Consider the following 21,386-nt stretch of genomic DNA (forward strand, 5'->3'; position numbering starts at 1 on the left):
CTTCAGCCAATGGGGAAGAAACAAAAATACATGCCCCACGATGTACTTGTAATTTTTAATCAGTAGGTGGTAGTAGAAACACCGCCCGCACTACTTTTCTTACATAGGAACCCATGTAGTCCATAGACTGCATGAAACCAGTTAATCAAAAAAGCGTATTTTTTGCACAACTGATTGCACAATTGACATATTTGAACAAGGACACATGAACTTCTTTCATATTTCTGCAAGGTAGTTGTAGTTAAAATATTTTAACAGAGGTCTTCATCATGCATTCACCACAAATAAAATATAGAATACCTGTATATCCATAAGTGGATACTGACATAAAAACCTATCAATAGTTACATTGCTTTCTGGGGTCCATTCAACAATTACACAGATATTATATTGCTTTTCTTCAAAAGACAAGTGGAAAATCCATATCAGATGGACTTCAGGCTCACAGGTCATATTCCTATGTCCAGGAGCCAGAACCTTGCTTTGGCAGGGGTTTGCAGCCAGGCCATATTGATCCACTGTCCCCTTTGAGGTGGAAAGCCATGTTGGACACCATATGCGCCCAAGAGGTCCAAGAGGATTAAGTTACTCCTTATTAGGCAGAGACAGTCTAGATAAGAGGCTTTTGTGTCATACAGAAGCTAGGTCTGGGTCTTGCTACATTCCTGGCAGTAAATATCCAACCAGCCTCATTACAAAATCTGTAATCAATATAAGATTATTGATTCAAGACACACAGATCCCAAAGGATTATTGGACTAATTGACCGACCATCCATCCTGTACCCACAACCATCATCATCACCAAACTACTAACCCTTCGTTTGTCTCATAAGTGCCAAGACGCATATGAATATACTATACATGTCTATGTACAGAGTCGGTGTATTCAAGGTGATCATATTGAGCATGTGTCGATCTCATTCCACGGAGGGCAGTATGTCTGGATTTTCACACCTCCCTTGTAATTCATTGATGAATTATGGTCACTAATTAGTAAGGAACTCCCCTCACCTGGTAGTCTAAGTCTTAATTGAAAGAAGAAGAAAAAAGCAGACACTAGGCCCTCCATGGAATGAGTTTGACTCCCCTGATCTTGAGCAAGGCACTGAGAAGAATCACTGATCTATACATCATGTTGCATCCCAAAATAACTACTCATTACGTGAAGATTAACGTAGCAGCGCCTTGCTCAGAGCGATCGAATATACAGTGTCTCCATCATTAAGCATCCTCCTCCATCTCAACAAGGATTTCCAACGAGGATTCCTCCGGCTCATTCAAACTCCGCCGGAACAGCTGGGAGTGTTGCCATGACGACTCGCCCTCTCCTCCGGCTAGCTCCGCCTCCAAGACCAACTCAGAGGATCCAGAAAGACCCGGAAGCAAATGCATCTCCCCGTCTGAGTGTTCAAAAACATGACAAAACATAAAGACATTGTTATGCAGGATAAAGAAGAACATTTTATATATTTAAGTGCACAAGCAAAGCATACCTGATTATCAAATCATAATATCCGTTTTACATTTACAAAATCACTAAGTATACAATTAGCACTTCAAGTCAATTTGAAAAAAATGCTTCCAACTTAATAGTGAAAGGGATGCGTCACATAAACCAGCCAAATCTATCAATCATCCATCAACCTCCTGAGAACTCTGTGGTGTTCTGTCCAGACTGCAGACCCCAGCGGACGGTTCCAGAGTGAAAGGTCTGGCTGCATGCTCTGACTGAGACCGTCTTTATCTTCATCCTTACAGGAGCACAGTCCAACTTCCAACTGATCTTCCCTGACGATGAGCCCTCTGTACGAGCTAGATATACCTGACAGGACAGAGCGCATTTACTGACAGGAAAAAGACAGCAGAAATATGGAAACATTTACAGTTGCGATACATACATCATACAAGTTAGGATACATTGATAAAGGCTACTTCTTTATTATTGGTTCTGCAAAAAAGGAATGCCCTTGAATTAACGATCATAGACTGACCAGTATTAAAAAGACAGATAAGCAACAAAGTATCCCATTGATGTGTCAATATAAGAACTAGATTGAATCAATAAGAGCATTGCATCTTATCGTTTATGATATATCATGGATAAACACTAACCATCTGCCAGTCATTCTCCAGCTTCCTGAAGACAGACTCTTTCCTCCACACAGTCTTGTCCCAGCCCTGGATGTCCTCACTGTCATTGGACACCCTGCAGTAGTGATCCTTGGTGGAGTTGTACCGCAGATGGAATACTCTCCCACTCTTCTCCTTCTCAGTCGGAACAAACACAAACTCTGCTGCAGCAGCCTGGTAGAGAGAAACACAAATACATTCATTTAAAAAGAGACGTTCCTTGGGGACCAATGGGGGAAACAATGGTCTTGTAACTATCTGACTCAAAGGACCATTACAGTTATTATTAATAATAATAATAAATAATAATAACAACACCATTTAGCAGATATTTTTATCCAAAGCGACTACAGTCATACATGCATACATGTTCGAATCAGTGGTCCCAGTGGGTCCACAAAGATGCAAGGAAGTAACAAGTTATTTGACTCAGTAACACAGCTGTATAGCTCACCGATGGGGTAGTCCCTGGTCCTGTTTCGCCGCGGGCATTCCTCCAGGCCAGGGAGCCAGAGTTGCGTCCTCCCAGCTCGCCCTGTTTGGGTGTCTTAGGAGATATAAACTCCACCAGCTCCACTAGGAGTCTCTCTAACAGCTCCTTCTTCCTCTCAGAGCTCAGGGACTGCTGCCTCTGGACATGAATACAGAAAAGTGATGGGTGACTGAGCTCTACCCTCTACAGATGAACACATAGGAATGTTATCAGGCTCTGGGTAAAGAGACTGGTGCCTCTATAGACAAACCCTGAACAACATGGATGAGGGGCTGCAGAATCTCTTGAGCTGACTGGCAAATTCAGGGCCATTAAGCTTAAAAAAAAGTATAGTTTGAAAAGTACATTTAATAAGCCTCCTTTTGAATACAGTTGCTTGTATGCTTACAATCTACCTCACCAGATGAGGTCTCTCTACACAAATTGCATAACATATATGCTCATAACACGTGAAGCACTATACCGGTTTACACATATGTAGACACGGGTTTGGTGATGAATATATGAGGTTAAAAAGTGGTGGAGGTCTGAGGTGAACCTACCACAGCATTGAGCCCGTTGATGGTGTATAGCAGCCAGGGCTCCTGGACCTTGTTCCGTCTGGACAGGACCTCCGGGTGGTAACAGGAATACCTCCAGGTCACATCCACCACCTGCAGCACAACACACTCCTAACATCCTGAAAACTCTACAAGCCACAGCTAGAGACTTATTGACTCATTTGTTTCTGAAGTGTGTGTAATCAAGCTAAGCATGGGTGAAGAGATTAGGTAAAGCATCGCTTCATACTTTAACAGATTGGGCCTAAGGGAATGCTTACTATTGCATTGTGTTTGAACTCAGCATTTTCAGTGGGAAACGCCAACTACCCTCTCCGGCACCTTCAAAGTGTACATTCTGTGTGAGAGCGAGTGTGTTCCTCACCTGGTCCTTGGAGAAAGCCAGAACGTAGTCTAGTTTCTTCCCCCAACCAATCTCATAGAGCAAAGGTTTGTCACAGGCGTTCTCACAGGAGTCACAGTGCAGCCAGCGATGCTGAGAGGCAGAGTACACCTCCGTCCACACGTGGTCTGGGACAGGACAAGGAACAGGAGAACATATTAACGACATATCTGCCATACAGTATTTGAGGAGATACACAGTTATGGCCAATTAGAAATAGTTGAGAATAGGATAAACCGCCATGGAGCCAATAGCTCCATGTAGTCAATAAACCTCTCCAGGGATAATAGCAGAGAATGGGAAAGCAGTCACACTATCACAGAATAGGAACATGTCGAGAGACCCCCTCCTGAACCAGTCTTAATTAGTAGAGCCTCCAGTAACAGCTTCTGTGCTTTAACATGAATGAATAGAGTGTTACAGTACCTGTGCTGTCCCAGATATACCTGGCCTCCAGGTCCAGGGCTCTGCAGCACAGGGTGAAACAGTTGGCCCACTCCCCACAGCGCCCTCTCCTGGTTTCCAGCAGCTTCTCAGGGTTGTTGTACCTGCACACATGAGAGTGATGTCTTAATATGTAGCTTAGCAGATGTTTTATCCAATGTGACATACAGTAGTGAGTGCATACATTTTTTTATTAAAATCCCTGCAGAAATTGAACCCACGACCTTGGAATTGTTAGCGCCACGCTCCTACCAACTGGCCATGTAGGATCACGTTCCAGCTCTTCTTTGAAACAGGTGGGATATATAATGATAGAGAAAACACTGACTCATTGAACCCACCTGGGGAACCTGGTAGAGTGGTTACAGGCCTGACAGTGATGGTTCTCTACCCTCTGGGCTCCCCAGCGAAGGTCCTCTGTAGAAGGGGCCAGTGGGCCTGAGGATTGGGTTGGACCCCCACAGTGGTTGCACGGCAGGCAGTCCACCCAGGAGAAGAAATCCCCTTTAAACCAGCGGAGCAGCTCCAGCACCAGTAGGTCCTCTTCACTCAGGTTGCAATCTGAAGACCGGAGAGAGACAGGAATAAGGTCAAAGCAAGAACAAATGTCTTTAAAGTTCATGGACGGCCTCCCGGGTGGCGCAGTGGTTAAGGGCGCTGTACTGCAGCGCCAGCTGTGCCACCAGAGACCCTGGGTTCGCGCCCAGGCTCTGTCGTAACCGGCCGCGACCGGGAGGTCCGTGGGGCGACGCACAATTGGCCTAGCGTCGTCCGGGTTAGGGAGGGCTTGGCTGGTAGGGATATCCTTGGCTCATCGCGCACCAGCGACTCCTGTGGCGGGCGGGGCTTGCCAGGTGCACGGCATTTCCTCCGACACACTGGTGCGGCTGGCTTCCGGGTTGGATGAGCGCTGTGTTAAGAAGCAGTGCAGCTTGGTTGGGTTGTGTATCGGAGGACGCATGACTTTCAACCTTCGTCTCTCCCGAGCCTGTATGGGAGTTGTAGCGATGAGACAAGATAGTAGCTACTAAAACAATTGGACACCACGAAATTGGGGAGAAAAAGGGGTAAAATTAAAAATAAAATAAAAATCTTCATCCAGAAATACAATAAATATCAACTGTTTGATTACAAGCTCTGAAGAGTTTGGTCCTTTATTCATGCACCTTCTGTGTCGAGTGAAGTAGCAACAGTGTTCTTGTTGTCGTTTTAATTATTACGCCTATTGAAGCTAACAACTTACTAAAACAAGGTAATGTCTCGTTAAACCAACAATAAGTGCTAAAATTACCCGCACTGCTGATCTCAAATGCAACTATTATTGGCCACTGATTTACCGCTCTTTCCAGAGCGTGCACTGATGCGGTTGTAACTACCAAATTGGTTGTCTCTTCTCTCTTCAGTCACGTGCTGCATTCTGTTACGTGAACGATTGGCTAAGCCTTGGATACATCCAGTATTGCTCCAAACGCGTATCACTCGTTCGCATACAGCTAGTAGTCAGCCAAAGCCCCCCACCCCCAAACTTCTCATTGGATCTACACGAATCACATACGGTGGGATATATTTTGGATTCAAAAAGGCAAATTTCACCGAAAGGTGACTAGTTTGCACCCCTGAAGATCAACCAAATCACTGCTTTGTTGTTGTGAGTTTTTCATTGCAATCAAGCTTATTTTAGCACTCAGTATCATTAAGAAAAACTGTACCAACACGGTGCACCATGTGAAGTTCAACATCTATGTTGCAATCCACCCAGAGTTTATAAAGCACAGTAGAACTGGTTTAGCTGGAATTCATCTCATCTGCCAACCAGCAATAGCAATTGAGACTGGGAACGAGGTTAAACCTGAATAGGAACTCTGAACTACGGGGTTGGTTTTACCTGGATCGGCCTGCTTGGCCTGTTGTAGTTTCTCCTTGGCTGTGGTGGTCAGCTGCTGGTGTGGTATAACACCTAAAGCCTTCTGCTGTAGCTCTGAGTTCTCATACTCCATCACATGCTGGAAGTTAGACTGGAGGGTGGTCAGGAAGATCATACTGCTTTCCTGATGAACAGAAACAGAGGGAGGGAGATAGATTAAAAAGAGAGAGAGGGGGGTGAGAGAGAGATGAGAGAGAGTTCAATTGAAGGGATGCAATTGTTTACTGACAAAGTAAGAACATGTACAAAGTTCTGTCTTTGAGCTGTTCTTGTCTAATGATGTTCTGTATTATGTTTCATGTGGACCCCAGGAAGAGGAGCTGTTGCTTTTGCAACAGCTAATGGGGATCCTAATAAAATACAAATAAAAAATACAAAAGAGTATCAGAGAGAAATTATCACACAAGACTGAAGCTTTACCAAGGAGGGTGCTTGTGCAGGGGTTTGTCTAGCTGCCAGGCTGGCAATAACAGGTGGACCCTGGGCTGCTGCCGAGGCCGGAGCTGAGGCTAGGGCTGTGGCACTTGCTGTCACAGGAGACTGTTGGGGCTGCCCCACACCTAGTCTCTGATCCCTTTCTGCAGCGATGGACTCCCGGATTCTCCTCAGCTGGTCCACAGAGGCAGACTTGGGGAACACCAGGTGAGTTTCAGCCTGAGAGAGGGAGACATCCAGATAAAAATGCATCCCAAAAGACATGCATCGAGGCTTCTGGCATGTTTACTTATGGAGAACTTTTCAAAGGCAGTCATGCATACATCTTTCCTGACATTTCAATGACATGCAATCAGTGTGTTTTTAGAATAAGGATGACAACAGTAGCCTACCTCCTCAAAGCCCATCTCAAAGAGGCACTCCACTGCCCCTCTGATAGGAAGGAGTTTGGTGGAAAATGTAGGGTTCCCTATTCGAATAGACCTGTATTTGCCTTCATTGGGATTCCTGCAACGACATTCACAAATATTTTAGCTAGAGAAAATGTATTGGATGCACAGTGCCTTGCAAAAGTATTCAGACCCTGTGGATTTCTTAACGTTTTGTGATGTAGTGGGATTAAAACGGATTGTAATTTGTCAATCCACACAAAATACTCAGACGAAGAAAAACTATTTTTTAAGATTTAAAATTATGAATTTTGTATTTGTTGCATACGTATTCAGCCCTTCTGTTTAGGCAAGCCTAAATTAGCCCAGGAATTTTTTATTTTTTTATTTCACCTTTATTTAACCAGGTAGGCAAGTTGAGAACAAGTTCTCATTTACAATTGCGACCTGGCCAAGATAAAGCAAAGCAGTTCTACACACACAACACATGGAGTAAAACAAACATACAGTCAATAATACAGTATAAACAAGTCTATATACGATGTGAGCAAATGAGGTGAGATTAGGGAGGTAAAGGCAAAAAAAGGCCATGGTGGCAAAGTAAATACAATATAGCAAGTAAAACACTGGAATGGTAGTTTTGCAATGGAAGAATGTGCAAAGTAGAAATAAAAATAATGGGGTGCAAAGGAGCAAAATTAATTAATTAATTAAATACAGTAGGGAAAGAGGTAGTTGTTTGGGCTAAATTATAGGTGGGCTATGTACAGGTGCAGTAATCTGTGAGCTGCTCTGACAGTTGGTGCTTAAAGCTAGTGAGGGAGATAAGTGTTTCCAGTTTCAGAGATTTTTGTAGTTCGTTCCAGTCATTGGCAGCAGAGAACTGGAAGGAGGCCAAAGAAAGAATTGGTTTTGGGGGTGACTAGAGAGATATACCTGCTGGAGCGTGTGCTACAGGTGGGAGATGCTATGGTGACCAGCGAGCTGAGATAAGGGGGGACTTTACCTAGCAGGGTCTTGTAGATGACATGGAGCCAGTGGGTTTGGCGACGAGTATGAAGTGAGGGCCAGCCAACGAGAGCGTACAGGTCGCAATGGTGGGTAGCATATGGGGCTTTGGTGACAAAACGGATTGCACTATGATAGACTGCATCCAATTTGTTGAGTAGGGTATTGGAGGCTATTTTGTAAATGACATCGCCGAAGTCGAGGATTGGTAGGATGGTCAGTTTTACAAGGGTATGTTTGGCAGCATGAGTGAAGGATGCTTTGTTGCGAAATAGGAAGCCAATTCTAGATTTAACTTTGGATTGGAGATGTTTGATATGGGTCTGGAAGGAGAGTTTACAGTCTAACCAGACACCTAAGTATTTGTAGTTGTCCACGTATTCTAAGTCAGAGCCGTCCAGAGTAGTGATGTTGGACAGGCGGGCAGGTGCAGGTAGCGATCGGTTGAAGAGGATGCATTTAGTTTTACTTGTATTTAAGAGCAATTAGAGGCCACGGAAGGAGAGTTGTATGGCATTGAAGCTTGCCTGGAGGGTTGTTAACAGTGTCCAAAGAAGGGCCAGAAGTATACAGAATGGTGTAGTCTGCGTAGAGGTGGATCAGAGACTCACCAGCAGCAAGATCATTGATGTATACAGAGAAGAGAGTCGGTCCAAGAATTGAACCCTGTGGCACCCCCATAGAGACTGCCAGAGGTCCGGACAGCAGACCCTCCGATTTGACACACTGAACTCTATCAGAGAAGTAGTTGGTGAACCAGGCGAGGCAATCATTTGAGAAACCAAGGCTGTCGAGTCTGCCGATGAGGATGTGGTGATTGAGAGTCGAAAGCCTTGGCCAGATCAATGAATACGGCTGCACAGTAATGTTTCTTATCGATGGCGGTTAAGATATCGTTTAGGACCTTGAGCGTGGCTGAGGTGCACCCATGACCAGCTCTGAAACCAGATTGCATAGCAGAGAAGGTATGGTGAGATTCAAAATGGTTGGTAATCTGTTTGTTGACTTGGCTTTCGAAGACCTTAGAAAGGCATGGTAGGATAGATATAGGTCTGTAGCAGTTTGGGTCAAGAGTGTCCCCCGCTTTGAAGAGGGGGATGACCGCAGCTGCTTTCCAATCTTTGGGAATCTCAGATGACAAGAAAGAGAGGTTGAACAGGCTAGTAATAGGGGTGGCAACAATTTCGGCAGATAATTTTAGAAAGAAAGGGTCCAGATTGTCTAGCCCGGCTGATTTGTAGGGGTCCAGATTTTGCAGCTCTTTCAGAACATCAGCTGAACGGATTTGGGAGAAGGAGAAATGGGGAAGGCTTGGGCGAGTTGCTGTGGGGGGGGTGCAGTGCTGATGACCGGGGTAGGAGTAGCCAGGTGGAAAGCATGGCCAGCCGTAGAAAAATGCTTATTGAAATTCTCAATTATGGTGGATTTATCAGTGGTGACAGTGTTTCCTATCTTCAGTGCAGTGGGCAGCTGGGAGGAGGTGTTCTTATTCTCCATGGACTTTACAGTGTCCCAGAACTTTTTGAGTTTGTGTTGCAGGAAGCAAATTTCTGCTTGAAAAAGCTAGCCTTGGCTCTTCTCACTGCCTGTGTATAATGGTTTCTAGCTTCCCTGAACAGCTGCATATCACGGGGGCTGTTCGATGCTAATGCAGAACGCCATAGGATGTTTTTGTGTTGGTTAAGGGCAGTCAGGTCTGGGGAGAACCAAGGGCTATATCTGTTCCTGGTTCTAAATTTCTTGAATGGGGCATGTTTATTTAAGATGGTTAGGAAGGCATTTAAAAAAATATCCAGGCATCCTCTCCTGACAGGATGAGATCAATATCCTTCAAGGATACCCCGGCCAGGTCGATTAGAAAGGCGTGCTCGCTGAAGTGTTTCAGGGAGCGTTTGACAGTGATGAGTGGAGGTCGTTTGACCGCTGACCCATTACGGATGCAGGCAATGAGGCAGTGATCGTTGAGATCTTGGTTGAAGACAGCAGAGGTGTATTTAGAGGGCAAGTTGGTTAGGATGGTATCTATGAGGGTGCCTGTGTTTAAGGCTTTGTGGAGGTACCTGATAGGTTCATTGATCATTTGTGTGAGATTGAGGGCATCAAGTTTAGATTGTAGGATGGCTGGGGTGTTAAACATGTTCCAGTTTAGGTCGCCTAGCAGCACGAGCTCTGAAGATAGATGGGGGGCAATCAGTTCACATATGGTGTCCAGAGCACAGCTGGGGGCAGAGGGTGGTCTATAGCAGGCGGCAACGGTGAGAGACTTGTTTTTAGAGAGGTGGATTTTTAAAAGTAGAAGTTCAAATGGTTTGGGTACAGACCTGGATAGTAGGACAGAACTCTGCAGGCTATCTTTGCAGTATATTGCAACACCGCCCCCTTTGGCAGTTCTATCTTGTCTGAAAATGTTGTAGTTTGGGATTAAAATTTCAGAATTTTTGGTGGTCTTCCTAAGCCAGGATTCAGACACAGCTAGAACATCCGGGTTGGCAGAGTGTGCTAAAGCAGTGAATAGAACAAACTTAGGGAGGAGGCTTCTAATGTTAACATGCATGAAACCAAGGCTATTACGGTTACAGAAGTTGTCAAAAGAGAGCGCCTGGGGAATAGGAGTGGAGCTAGGCACTGCAGGGCCTGGATTCACCTCTACATCACCAGAGGAACAGAGGAGGAGTAAAATAAGAGTACGGCTAAAAGCAATAAGAATTGGTCATCTAGAACGTCTGGAACAGAGAGTAAAAGGAGGTTTCTGGGGGCGATAAAATAGCATCAAGGTATAATGTACAGACAAAGGTATGGTAGGATGTGAATACAGTGGAGGTAAACCTAGGTATTGAGTGATGAAGAGAGAGATATTGTCTCTAGAAACATCATTGAAACCAGGGGATGTCATTGCATGTGTGGGTGGTGGAACTAATAGGTTGGATAAGGTATAGTGAGCAGGACTAGAGGCAGGACTAGAGGCTCTACAGTGAAATAAGCCAATAAACACTAACCAGAACAGCAATGGACAAGGCATATTGACATTAAGGAGAGGCATGCTTAGTCGAGTGATCAAAAGGGTCCAGTGAGTAGAGAGGTTGGGGGTCACGGCGATTTAGACAGCTAGCCAGGCCATCGGTAGCAAGCTACGATAGGATGGAGGTCTTTTATTAGCCACCTCTTCCGTTCCGTCAACAGATTAGTGGGGTTCCGTGTGGTAGAGGGGATTAATCCAAATCACACAACAAAAAACAAAACAATAGATATAGTTATAAAGGCCCAAGAAGAATAAAAAATAATAAATGAATAAATTGTCCGATTGTCTATTCAGATAGCAGCCGATAAGACAGCTAACTGTTAGCGGGCCGCAGATGGGCGTTCAGGTAATGTCGCGACGGAGGAGCCAGCCGGATAACTCCTTCGGGTAGATAACGTCGGCAGTCCAGTTGTGAAGGCCCGGTGGGGCTCCGAATAGGCAGTAAAACGGGTCCGGATAGGTGATTGTAGCCCAGGAGTGATTGATGGAACTCTTCAGCTGGCTAGCTCCGGAATAATTGATGTTTGCTCCGGAATCGACGAAAGCCGATAGTCACACGGATAGCAGCTAGCTAGCTATGAGATCCAGGTATGAATGTCCAGAGTTAGCGGTTGAAATCCAGGGACATGGAGAGAAAAATTGGTCCGGTATGTTCCGTTCCGAGCAGCGCTGTATAAAACTGGCGATAGATTTTCGAGCTAAATGATAGCTGATGACCACAAACCGTGGTTAGCTGAATACTAACGATTAGCCAGTAAAGAAGCTAACTAGCTTCTGATTAGCTTCTGGGTAGCTTCTGGCTAGCTCCTGGCTAGCTTCTTGGAAGATTACAGATGAGGTAAATAATACTTTTTTTATAAATATAAATTGGTGAGGCGGGTTGCAGGAGTGTTTTGAAGATGTTTATGGAAAATTTTAAAAAATATATATATAAAAAGATATGTGGGAAAAAAAATATATATATATATATTTTTTTATTTTTATTTTTTTTTTTTATTTTTTTTTTTTTTCCCACATATATATATATAAAAGGTATATATAGATGGGACAAGACAAGGACAAAAGACGTCTGAACTGCTATGCCATCTTGGATTTTCATACAATTTGGCTGAACAAATCAAATGGACTCTCTCAGTGTGATATAATACAGGTTGACATTTTTGAATGACTAAACATTCCTCTGTCCCCCATACATACAACATCTGTCAGGTCCCTCAATCAAGTATTGAAATAACTACAAAGATCAGGGAGCTTTTCAAAAGCCTCATAAAAGAGGGCAGTGATTGGTAGACGGGTAATAATAACAAATTGTTTTAAATTAAAACGTTAAAAACAAAATCAGACATTGAATATCTCCTGATGCATGGTCAAGATAACTATGCTTTTGTTTATGTATTCAACCACCCAGACACAGCAAAGATGGTTGTCCTTCTGAACTGAGCTGCAGGACAGGATGGGCTCCCGGAGCGTGGCACAGTGGTCTAAGGCACTGCATCTCAGTGCTACAGACACCCTGGTTTGATTCCAGGCTGTATCACAACCAGCCGTGATTGGGAGTCCCATAGGGCGGCGCACAATTGGCCCAGAGTCGGGCGGGATAGGCAGTCATTGTAAATAAGAATTTGTTCTTATCTGACTTGCCTAGTTAAATGAAGGTTAAATTAACAAAATACCATGAGGCCATAATGGCTAGAGTTCAATGGCTGTGATGGGAGAAAAATAAGGGTGGAACAACATTGTAGGAACTCCACAATAATAACCTAAATGACAGAGTGAAAATAATAGAAATATACAGAATAAAAATATTCCAAAACATGCATCTTGTATGCAACAAGGAACAAAAGTAATATTGCAACAACGACAAAAAACACAGCAAAGGAATACATAATTTGGCCTAAATGTAAAGCCTTATGTTTGGGGCAAAGCCAACACATCATTGAGTAACTGCCTCCTTATTTTCGAGCATGGTGGTGGCTGAATCATGGTATGGTATGCTTGACATTGGCAAATAACAGAGTTTTTTTCCAGAATAAAAAGAAATGGGGTGGATCTAAGCACATGCAAAATGCTAGAGGAAAACCTACTTCAGTCAGTCTGCCATACACCAGTCACTGGGAGAGGAATTCACCTTTCAGCAGGACAACCTAAAATACAAGGCCAAATCTACACTGGAGTTGCTTACCAAGAAGAATGAACTTTCTGGAGTGGCCAAGTTACAGTTTTGACAAATCTGCTTTAAAATCTATGACAAGACATGACAATTGCTGTGTAGCCATGATCCCACAACAGCTTGACAGACCTTGAATAATTTTGAAAATAATAAAATGGGCAAATATTGCACAATCCAGGTGTGCAAATCGAGTAGAGATTTACCCAGAAATACTCAAGACAACTCCCATAACTTTAAAGCTGCAATACATAACTTTTTGGAGGACCAACCAAATTAACATAGAACTAACACACACCGCTCACGTCGCAAAAGTAAATGTACACATACATGTTATTCAACCATTGCACCCACACTGCTCACGCGTGCCAACAAGCATCTGCGTTGCCAAGCGCTAAAATAGAAGTCAGTTCTATTTGTGACGAAGTCCTGCCTCTCCCATCTCCTCATTGGTTTATAAAAGCAGATACCCACGTGCCATCTCCTCATTGGTTATACCCACGTGGGTGATTGAAAGAGAAACTGAGGTCGGTTGGTCGTCGTGGTAATACTATGAAAGTTTGGCATCTAACGCCATACAAAGTCCAAAGAAAAAGCCTGGAACATGGAGAGATGACTAGAAACGATTCGGTTGACCGTTTTGTGTGTATTAATTGTTAGAGTAGAGGACCTTGTGGATTTCAGGTAAAACAACTAAACATTTATATCCCAGGACAAATTATCTAGCAACAGCAAGCTAGCTGGCTAAATTGCCATAAATGTTTAATGCTTTTTGACTAAATTACTATAATTGGGTCAGAGTTTTGATATTTCAACCTGTGTGTCGTGATCGCTAATTTATATGGCGATTGGCATCTAACTTTCATAGTATTACCACAACAACCGACCTCAGTGCATCTTTCAATCACCCAAGTGGGTATAACCAATGAGGAGATGGGAGAGGCAGGGCTTGCACAAGGTGTCACAAATAGAACTGACTTCTATTTTAGCGCTTGGCAAAGCAGACGCTCGTTGGCGCAATGATTGAATAACATGCATGTGTACATTTATTTCGCAACGCTTGTGCACGCGATGGGAGCGGTGTGGTCAGTATGTTACTTTAGGTAGCTTAAATAAAGCAGAAAATACCATATTTTAGGTTATTGCAAATATTTCACAGCGGTTTAGAGATGGTACAATGATCTACACTATACATTGTTTTGTCAAACTGAAATTAGGCGAACAATTACAATTTTAGCAACAAGGAAATGGAGGAGCAAATTCTGCATTTTGCAGCTGCCCAAGAAGACAGCTGTAATCGATGCTAATGGGTTTTCCTAACACGTATTGACTTAGGGAGCTGAATACGACTATATTTTAGTTATTACATTTTATTAATTTTTAAAAAAGAAATCCACTTAGACATGATTGTGTCGATGACTATTTTTTCAATTTAAATGAAATCCAACAGGCAAGGGGTCTGAATATTTTTGCAAGGCATTGTATGTTATGTCGGTATAAAGAACAGGCAGGTTTCATACGTTAATCAGGAGCTGCATGAGATAAAGTTGAGTTAGAGATAAGTAGTTACATTTGTTACAATCGTTTCCAATATGAAAATAAATGCCGTTACAATGTAACAAGCGTTCGCAACTCGAGCGGATGACAGCTTTGCCCGTTTCAGTAGCTTGTAGTCGCCTCGTATTTCCATTTTCTTTTCAACAAGATGACACTGCATAATGTATAACTATGAGCTAAATAATCTAAAATAGTTAGTAAGGAAGCTAGCATTATAAGCTAACTAGCAAAGTTAGCTAGGCAATCTTTTCCGCTTACATTCAAGCACACAGACAGTATTACCTAAGAATGTTGTCGGCATAGGTGATCAACAATTTCGCGACGTCTAGAAACACTTCATTCGAATTTTCGCATAGCGTTGAGAATCCTTGAGACCCAGCCATGTCCTCTCTGCTACAACCTCCTTCCCGTATTTTACTCACTAGGGTAGCTAGCTATATGAACGACGATTTCATTGTTGCTAGCAACTTCAAGTAAATAATCCAAATAGCTGCCATTGCAATGCCTGAACAAATCACGAATATTAAAAATAAAAACTATTCAGAAATCGATGTAAAATATGGTAATGACATCCATAAATCAATATTTCCCAAATGTATACATTAATTGACATTGTTCTGTTGTATATAAATTGTAATCTACACTTCTATGTTCAATGTATGGTATCAGGCAATACGATTAGTATCCCCGTTGAATGAACTCACTTGCTTGGATGCCAGTGTGTGAGCAAGACACATTTGACATTTGCAGAGGATTTCAGAGGTATAATGACATAATATATCGTCGCTTTCACGTGGTAGGTGGCAAATAGATGATTCAGGGAGGTGTATTTCGTAGTTGGACAAATTACAACACTAATAGCCTGTTATGTTGTCGTGTTGGTGAGGGATCAGTCATTGACAGCCTGGGTCCAGGGTCACAGATGGAGCAGTAAGGATATGATACCGCAGTAAAGTTGGTTTTATATTCACACATTTGGACTTTCAATAGACATTCATAAGACATTTGCCAAAAGCCATTTAAAATAACTAATTCATTGATTGTCACAGAAACATAAAACTAGATATGGTTTATTCTATAAATGTCTAGCATAGTTTTACAACCTTTGTTTTGAGGAAAAAAAATCCACTTTTGACTTGATAGAAATACATCAAATCTATCAAATGCCATTTAAAACTGTATAGATCAATAACTAATTCACCGTTTGTCATAGAAACATCAAACTAGATATGATTTATTCTATAAATGTCTAGCATACTTTTACAACCTTTGTTTTGAGGGAAAAAATCCAGTTTTGACATGATAGAAATACACAACATCTATAAAATGCCATTTAAAGCTATATAAATCAATAACGCTTTCACTGATTATAACAGAATCATCAAACTTGGTATGATTTATTCTATTTTTTATTTTATTTTTTATTTCACCAGGTAGGCTAGTTGAGAACAAGTTCTCATTTGCAACTGCGACCTGGCCAAGATAAAGCATAGCAGTGTGACATAAACAACAACACAGAGTTACACATGGAATAAACAAAACCTTACAGTGAAATGATTACTTACAGGCTCTAACCAATAGTGCAAAAAAAGGTATTAGGTAAACAATAGGTAAGTAAAGAAATAAAACAACAGTAAAAAGACAGGCTATATACACAGTAGCGAGGATGTAGCGAGGCTACATACAGACACCGGTTAGTCAGGCTGATTGAAGTAGTATGTTTATGTAGATATGGTTAAAGTCACTACATATATGATGAACAGAAAGTAGCAGTAGCGTAAAAAGAGGGTTTGGGGGGGCACACAATGCAAATAGTCCGGGTAGCCATTTGATGACCTGTTCAGGAGTCTTATGGCTTGGGGGTAAAAACTGTTGAGAAGCCTTTTTGTCCTAGACTTGGCACTCCGGTTCTGCTTGCCATGCGGTAATAGAGAGAACACTCTATGACTGGGGTGGCTGGGGTCTTTGACAATTTTTAGGGCCTTCCTCTGACACCGCCTGGTGTAGAGGTCCTGGATGGCAGGCAGCTTAGCCCCAGTAATGTACTGGGCCGTACGCACTACCCTCTGTAGTGCCTTGCGGTCAGAGGCCTAGCAATTGCCTTACCAGGCAGTGATGCAACCAGGGCAGTGATGCCCTCGATGTTGCAGCTGTAGAACCTTTTGAGGATCTCAGGACCCATGCCAAATCTTTTTAGTTTCCTGAGGGGGATTAGGCTTTGTTGTGCCCTCTTCATGACTGTCTTGGTGTGTTTGGACCATTCTAGTTTGTTGCTGATGTGGACACCAAGGAACTTGAAGCTCTCGACCTGCTCTACTACAGCCCCATCGATGAGAATGGGGCCTTGCTCGATCCTACTTTTCCTGTAGTCCACAATCATCTCCTTAGTCTTGGTTACATTGAGGGATAGGTTGTTATTCTGGCACCACCCGGCCAGGTGTCTGACCTCCTCCCTATAGGCTGCCTCGTCGTTGTCGGTGAACAGACTGTTGTGTCGTCTGCAAACTTAATGATGGTGTTGGAGTCGTGCCTGGCCATGCAGTCGTGGGTGAACAGGGAGTACAGGAGGGGACAGAGCAAGCACCCCTGGGGAACTCCAGTGTTGAGGATCAGCGTGGCAGATGTGTTGCTACCTACCCTCACCACCTGGGGGTGGCCCGTCAGGAAGTCCAGGATCCAGTTGCAGAGGGAGGTGTTTAGTCCCAGGATCCTTAGCTTAGTGATGAGCTTTGAGGGCACTATGGTGTTGAACGCTGAGCTGTAGTCAATGAATAGCATTCTCACATAAGTGTTCCTTTTGTCCAGTTGGGAAAGGGCAGTGTGGAGTGCAATAGAGATTGCATCCACTATGGATCTGTTTGGGCGGTATGCAAATTGGAGTGGGTCTAGAGTTTCTGTAATAATGGTGTTGATGTGAGCCATTACCAACCTTTCAAAGTATTTCATGGCTATGGGTGTGAGTGCTACGGGTCTGTAGTCATTTAGGCAGGTTGCCTTTGTGTTCTTGGGCACAGGGACTATGACGGTCTGCTTGAAACATGTTGGCATTACAGACTCAATCAGGGACATGTTGAAAATGTCAGTAAAGACACCTGCCAGTTGGTCAGCACATGCCTGGAGCACACGTCCTGGTAATCCGTCTGGCCCCGCAGCCTTGTGTATGTTGACCTGTTTAAAGGTCTTACTCACGTCAGCTATGGAGAGCGTGATCACACAGTTGCCCGGAACAGCTGATGCTCTCATACATGCCTCAGTGTTGCTTGCCTCAGTGTTGCTTGCCTCGAAGCGAGCATAGAAGTGATTTAGCTCGTCTGGTAGGCTTGTGTCACTGGGCAGCATGCGGCAGGGTGCGTTCTGAGCCCTCTCCTGTACTCCCTGTTCACCCACGACTGCGTGGCCACGCACGCCTCCAACTCAATCATCAAGTTTGCGGACGACACAACAGTGGTAGGCTTGATTACCAACAACGACGAGACGGCCTACAGGGAGGAGGTGAGGGCCCTCGGAGTGTGGTGTCAGGAAAATAACCTCACACTCAACGTCAACAAAACTAAGGAGATGATTGTGGACTTCAGGAAACAGCAGAGGGAACACCCCCCTATCCACATCGATGGAACAGTAGTGGAGAGGGTAGTAAGTTTTAAGTTCCTCGGCATACATATCACAGACAAACTGAATTGGTCCACTCACACAGACAGCATCGTGAAGAAGGCGCAGCAGCGCCTCTTCAACCTCAGGTGGCTGAAGAAATTCGGCCTGTCACCAAAAGCACTCACAAACTTCTACAGATGCACAATCGAGAGCATCCTGGCAGGCTGTATCAGCGCCTGGTACGGCAACTGCTCCGCCCACAACCGTAAGGCTCTCCAGAGGGTAGTGAGGTCTGCACAACGCATCACCGGGGGCAAACTACCTGCCCTCCAGGACACCTACACCACCCGATGTTACAGGAAGGCCATAAAGATCATCAAGGACAACAACCACCCGAGCCACTGCCTGTTCACCCCGCTATCATCCAGAAGGCGAGGTCAGTACAGGTGCATCAAAGCTGGGACCGAGAGACTGAAAAACAGCTTCTATCTCAAGGCCATCAGACTGTTAAACAGCCACCACTAACATTGAGTGGCTGCTGCCAACACACTGACTCAACTCCAGCAACTTTAATAATGGGAAATGATGTAAAATATATCACTAGCCACTTTAAACAATGCTACCTAATATAATGTTTACATAACCTACATTATTCATCTCATATGTATACGTATATACTGTACTCTATATCATCTACTGCATCCTTATGTAATACATGTATCACTAGCCACTTTAACTATGCCACTTTGTTTACATACTCATCTCATATGTATATACTGTACTCGATACCATCTGTATCTTGCCTAAGCTGCTCTGTACCATCACTCATTCATATATCTTTATGTACATATTCTTTATCCCCTTACACTGTGTATAAGACAGTAGGTTTTTTTTTTTTGAATTTTTAGTTAGATTACTTGTTGGATTATTACTGCATTGTCGGAACTAGAAGCACAAGCATTTCGCTACACTCGCATTAACATCTGCTAACCATGTGTATGTGTTAAATAAAATTTGATTTGATTTGGCTGTGCTTCCCTTTGTAGTCTGAATGTGTCCTATTTGCAGAGGAGGGTTGAGAATTTGGGATTATATAAGAACAGTCTGCAAATAAACACCAATTTCCATTTCGATGGATGGATGGAGTTAATAAAAATTGTATTCTAGGTCAGCCCCTTTGTACCTCGTATCCTGGTCAACATGGCTGCAGGTCACGTCAGCATTAAGCACAAACTAAAAGGCCCCAACCACGCCGTGTCCACCGCCTGCACAACTGGAGACCATGCCCTCGGTGACGCAGCCAGGTTCATTGCCCATGGAAACGCTGTCGCCATGGTAGTGGGTGGGACAGAAGCCTGTGTGGGACCTCTGTCAATTGCGGGGTTTGCGAGGGTGAGGTAAATCTTGAAGATCCCAGGATATTTGTTTTTTTTGTGTTGTTGTTAGTATACATCTAGTCTGTCCTTTTTATACATTTTTACATATGTATTAAGATATGCCTATGCCATTTGTATGTTCATGGATTTCAGTTGGTATTGACTGCTATGTGGGTGTAATTCAACTTTTACATTTACTTGAAGGTCTTTGGGTACCCATTGGAACGACCAGCCCAGGCTGGCATCACGGCCCTTACACCCAGAGAGGGGTGGGTTTGTGATTGGTGAAGGGTCTGCGGTGGTGTTCCTGGAGGAGTGGGAGCATGCTGTGAGGAGGGGGGCCAGGGTGTATGCTGAGGTGCTGGGGTATGGCCTGTCAGGGGACGCCAGCCACATCACAGCCCCCACTGCTGACGGAGATGGAGCCATCGGGTAATAGTCATGGATGGGGTTTATAGCACTCTTTCACCAGGTGCATACTATTTGTGTTAAGGAATCATTGAGATGTACTGTAGCCAGTACCATTATCAAAATCTATCAACTTGACCATGACATAAAACATTTAAAAATCTTAGGCCTATTTTAAAACTTTTTTTTAAGGATTTTTTAAAATGAAATTGTGAACATATTTGAAGTCATGGCATTTTTACAGTCCACTTTCATTCTCCTGTTCTTCTTCCAGGTGCATGTCTGCAGCACTCTGAGACACTGGTGTGGAACCAGCCCATGTGACGTATGGGAATGCACATGCCACCTATACACCACTAGGTGATTCTGCAGAGAACACTGCCATCAAGAGACTGTTCCAGCAGCACGCCACCAACCTGGCTGTCCCCTCCACTAAAGGGGCCACGGGGCTTCTCCTGGGGGCTGCCGGGGCCCTAGAGGCAGCCTTCACTGCTCTGGCCTGCTACCACAGCATTTTGCCACCCACCCACCCTCAACCTGAACTTCACTGAGCCAGAGTTTGACCTGAACTATGTGCCCTGCACTGCATAGCAGTGGAAGACAGAGGGCAGATGGGTATTTCTCAAACTCTTTTGCGTTTGGGGTGACTAATGTGTCGCTGTGTTTCACCAGTGTCTGAAAAGCTTGTCGGAAGGATTCACTTCTTACTGGTTTTGTATGGGATTTGATTTCGCAACAGATCCTTTATAGATTCCTAGTATTTCAGTTTCAATATGTTCTCAATATTATATTGGGACATGTAACAGTAAATCATTTGCATGAAATTATGATCGATGTTTGCATTTTGTTCATTAAAATACAGATATACTTTGTGTACTTGAATACCAGTAGTATATATATTTATCACCAGCAGGTGGCACTGTCTCACATGGAGACTACACTGGAGAAGCTATGGGTTTATTACCTTTTATATTTAGACAGTCTATACAGGAAGTTCAGCTCCATCTCAGAGCCTATTGTAATAGAAGAATGTGTCCCAGCCCAGTAATGAGCAGTTGGTTAGTCATAAAGTGTAACTTCCCAAGGCTTCCTGGATCCACCATCCACCACATCACAGTCACTCATTTGGGTCCCAAATGCCCACTTCCTGTCCTCCAAAACAAGGTTTTTAATGGTGGAATTTAGTGGTTCTCAACCTGGGTTATGGGTAAACCTGGGGATACTTGACCTATAGAGGATGGTAGAGCAAAATGTGATTGCGGATAGAGTGACCAAAGAACCACTAGTGTAATTCTACAACCGGATTTAGCACTGCTGTTTATTGGAGGAGAGATGATCTAACATTTCCAATAATCCTCTCTCTCTCGCTCTCCCTCTGAAAGTGCTTAGGGTTTTGTTTGTTAAATCAGCAATACATGCAAGCAGAGCATTTTGTGTATGTACTGGTATTTACGGTGTTCATCCATCCTAGTGTCGTGGAAATTACCACCAGGGACACCTG

The 21,386-nt window shown here is 43.7% G+C and overlaps 1 protein-coding gene and 1 pseudogene across 1 annotated transcript; one reads left to right on the plus strand and one right to left on the minus strand.

Moving 5' to 3' along the window:
• Positions 1–41: 41 nt before the first annotated feature.
• On the minus strand, positions 42–14,965 carry ngly1 (N-glycanase 1). The gene is made up of 12 exons (XM_024395559.2): positions 14,793–14,965; positions 6,763–6,877; positions 6,356–6,589; positions 5,897–6,059; positions 4,353–4,572; positions 3,994–4,115; positions 3,550–3,695; positions 3,168–3,278; positions 2,587–2,763; positions 2,115–2,306; positions 1,647–1,824; positions 42–1,402 (listed from the first exon to the last, which is right to left on the minus strand). The coding sequence occupies exons 1-12, from the start codon at positions 14,891–14,893 to the stop codon at positions 1,224–1,226; spliced, it is 1,938 nt and encodes a 645-aa protein (XP_024251327.1). The 5' UTR covers positions 14,894–14,965; the 3' UTR covers positions 42–1,223.
• A 233-nt stretch (positions 14,966–15,198) lies between these two features.
• On the plus strand, positions 15,199–20,767 carry LOC112229622 (annotated as a pseudogene).
• The last annotated feature ends 619 nt before the right edge of the window (positions 20,768–21,386 follow it).

The sequence above is a fragment of the Oncorhynchus tshawytscha genome, linkage group LG31, assembly GCF_018296145.1.
Source record: "Oncorhynchus tshawytscha isolate Ot180627B linkage group LG31, Otsh_v2.0, whole genome shotgun sequence".
NCBI lineage: Eukaryota > Metazoa > Chordata > Actinopteri > Salmoniformes > Salmonidae > Oncorhynchus > Oncorhynchus tshawytscha.

Bases quoted from the DNA above. Each gene is read 5' to 3' on its own strand.
- ngly1 (XM_024395559.2), bottom strand. From the start codon at position 14,893: ATGGCTGGGTCTCAAGGATTCTCAACGCTATGCGAAAATTCGAATGAA. The intron at 6,590-6,762 runs GTAGGCTACTGT...TCCCTCTCTCAG, and splicing joins TTGAGATGGGCTTTGAGGAG to GCTGAAACTCACCTGGTGTT. The intron at 3,696-3,993 runs GTACTGTAACAC...GTCCTGTCCCAG, and splicing joins GTATATCTGGGACAGCACAG to ACCACGTGTGGACGGAGGTG.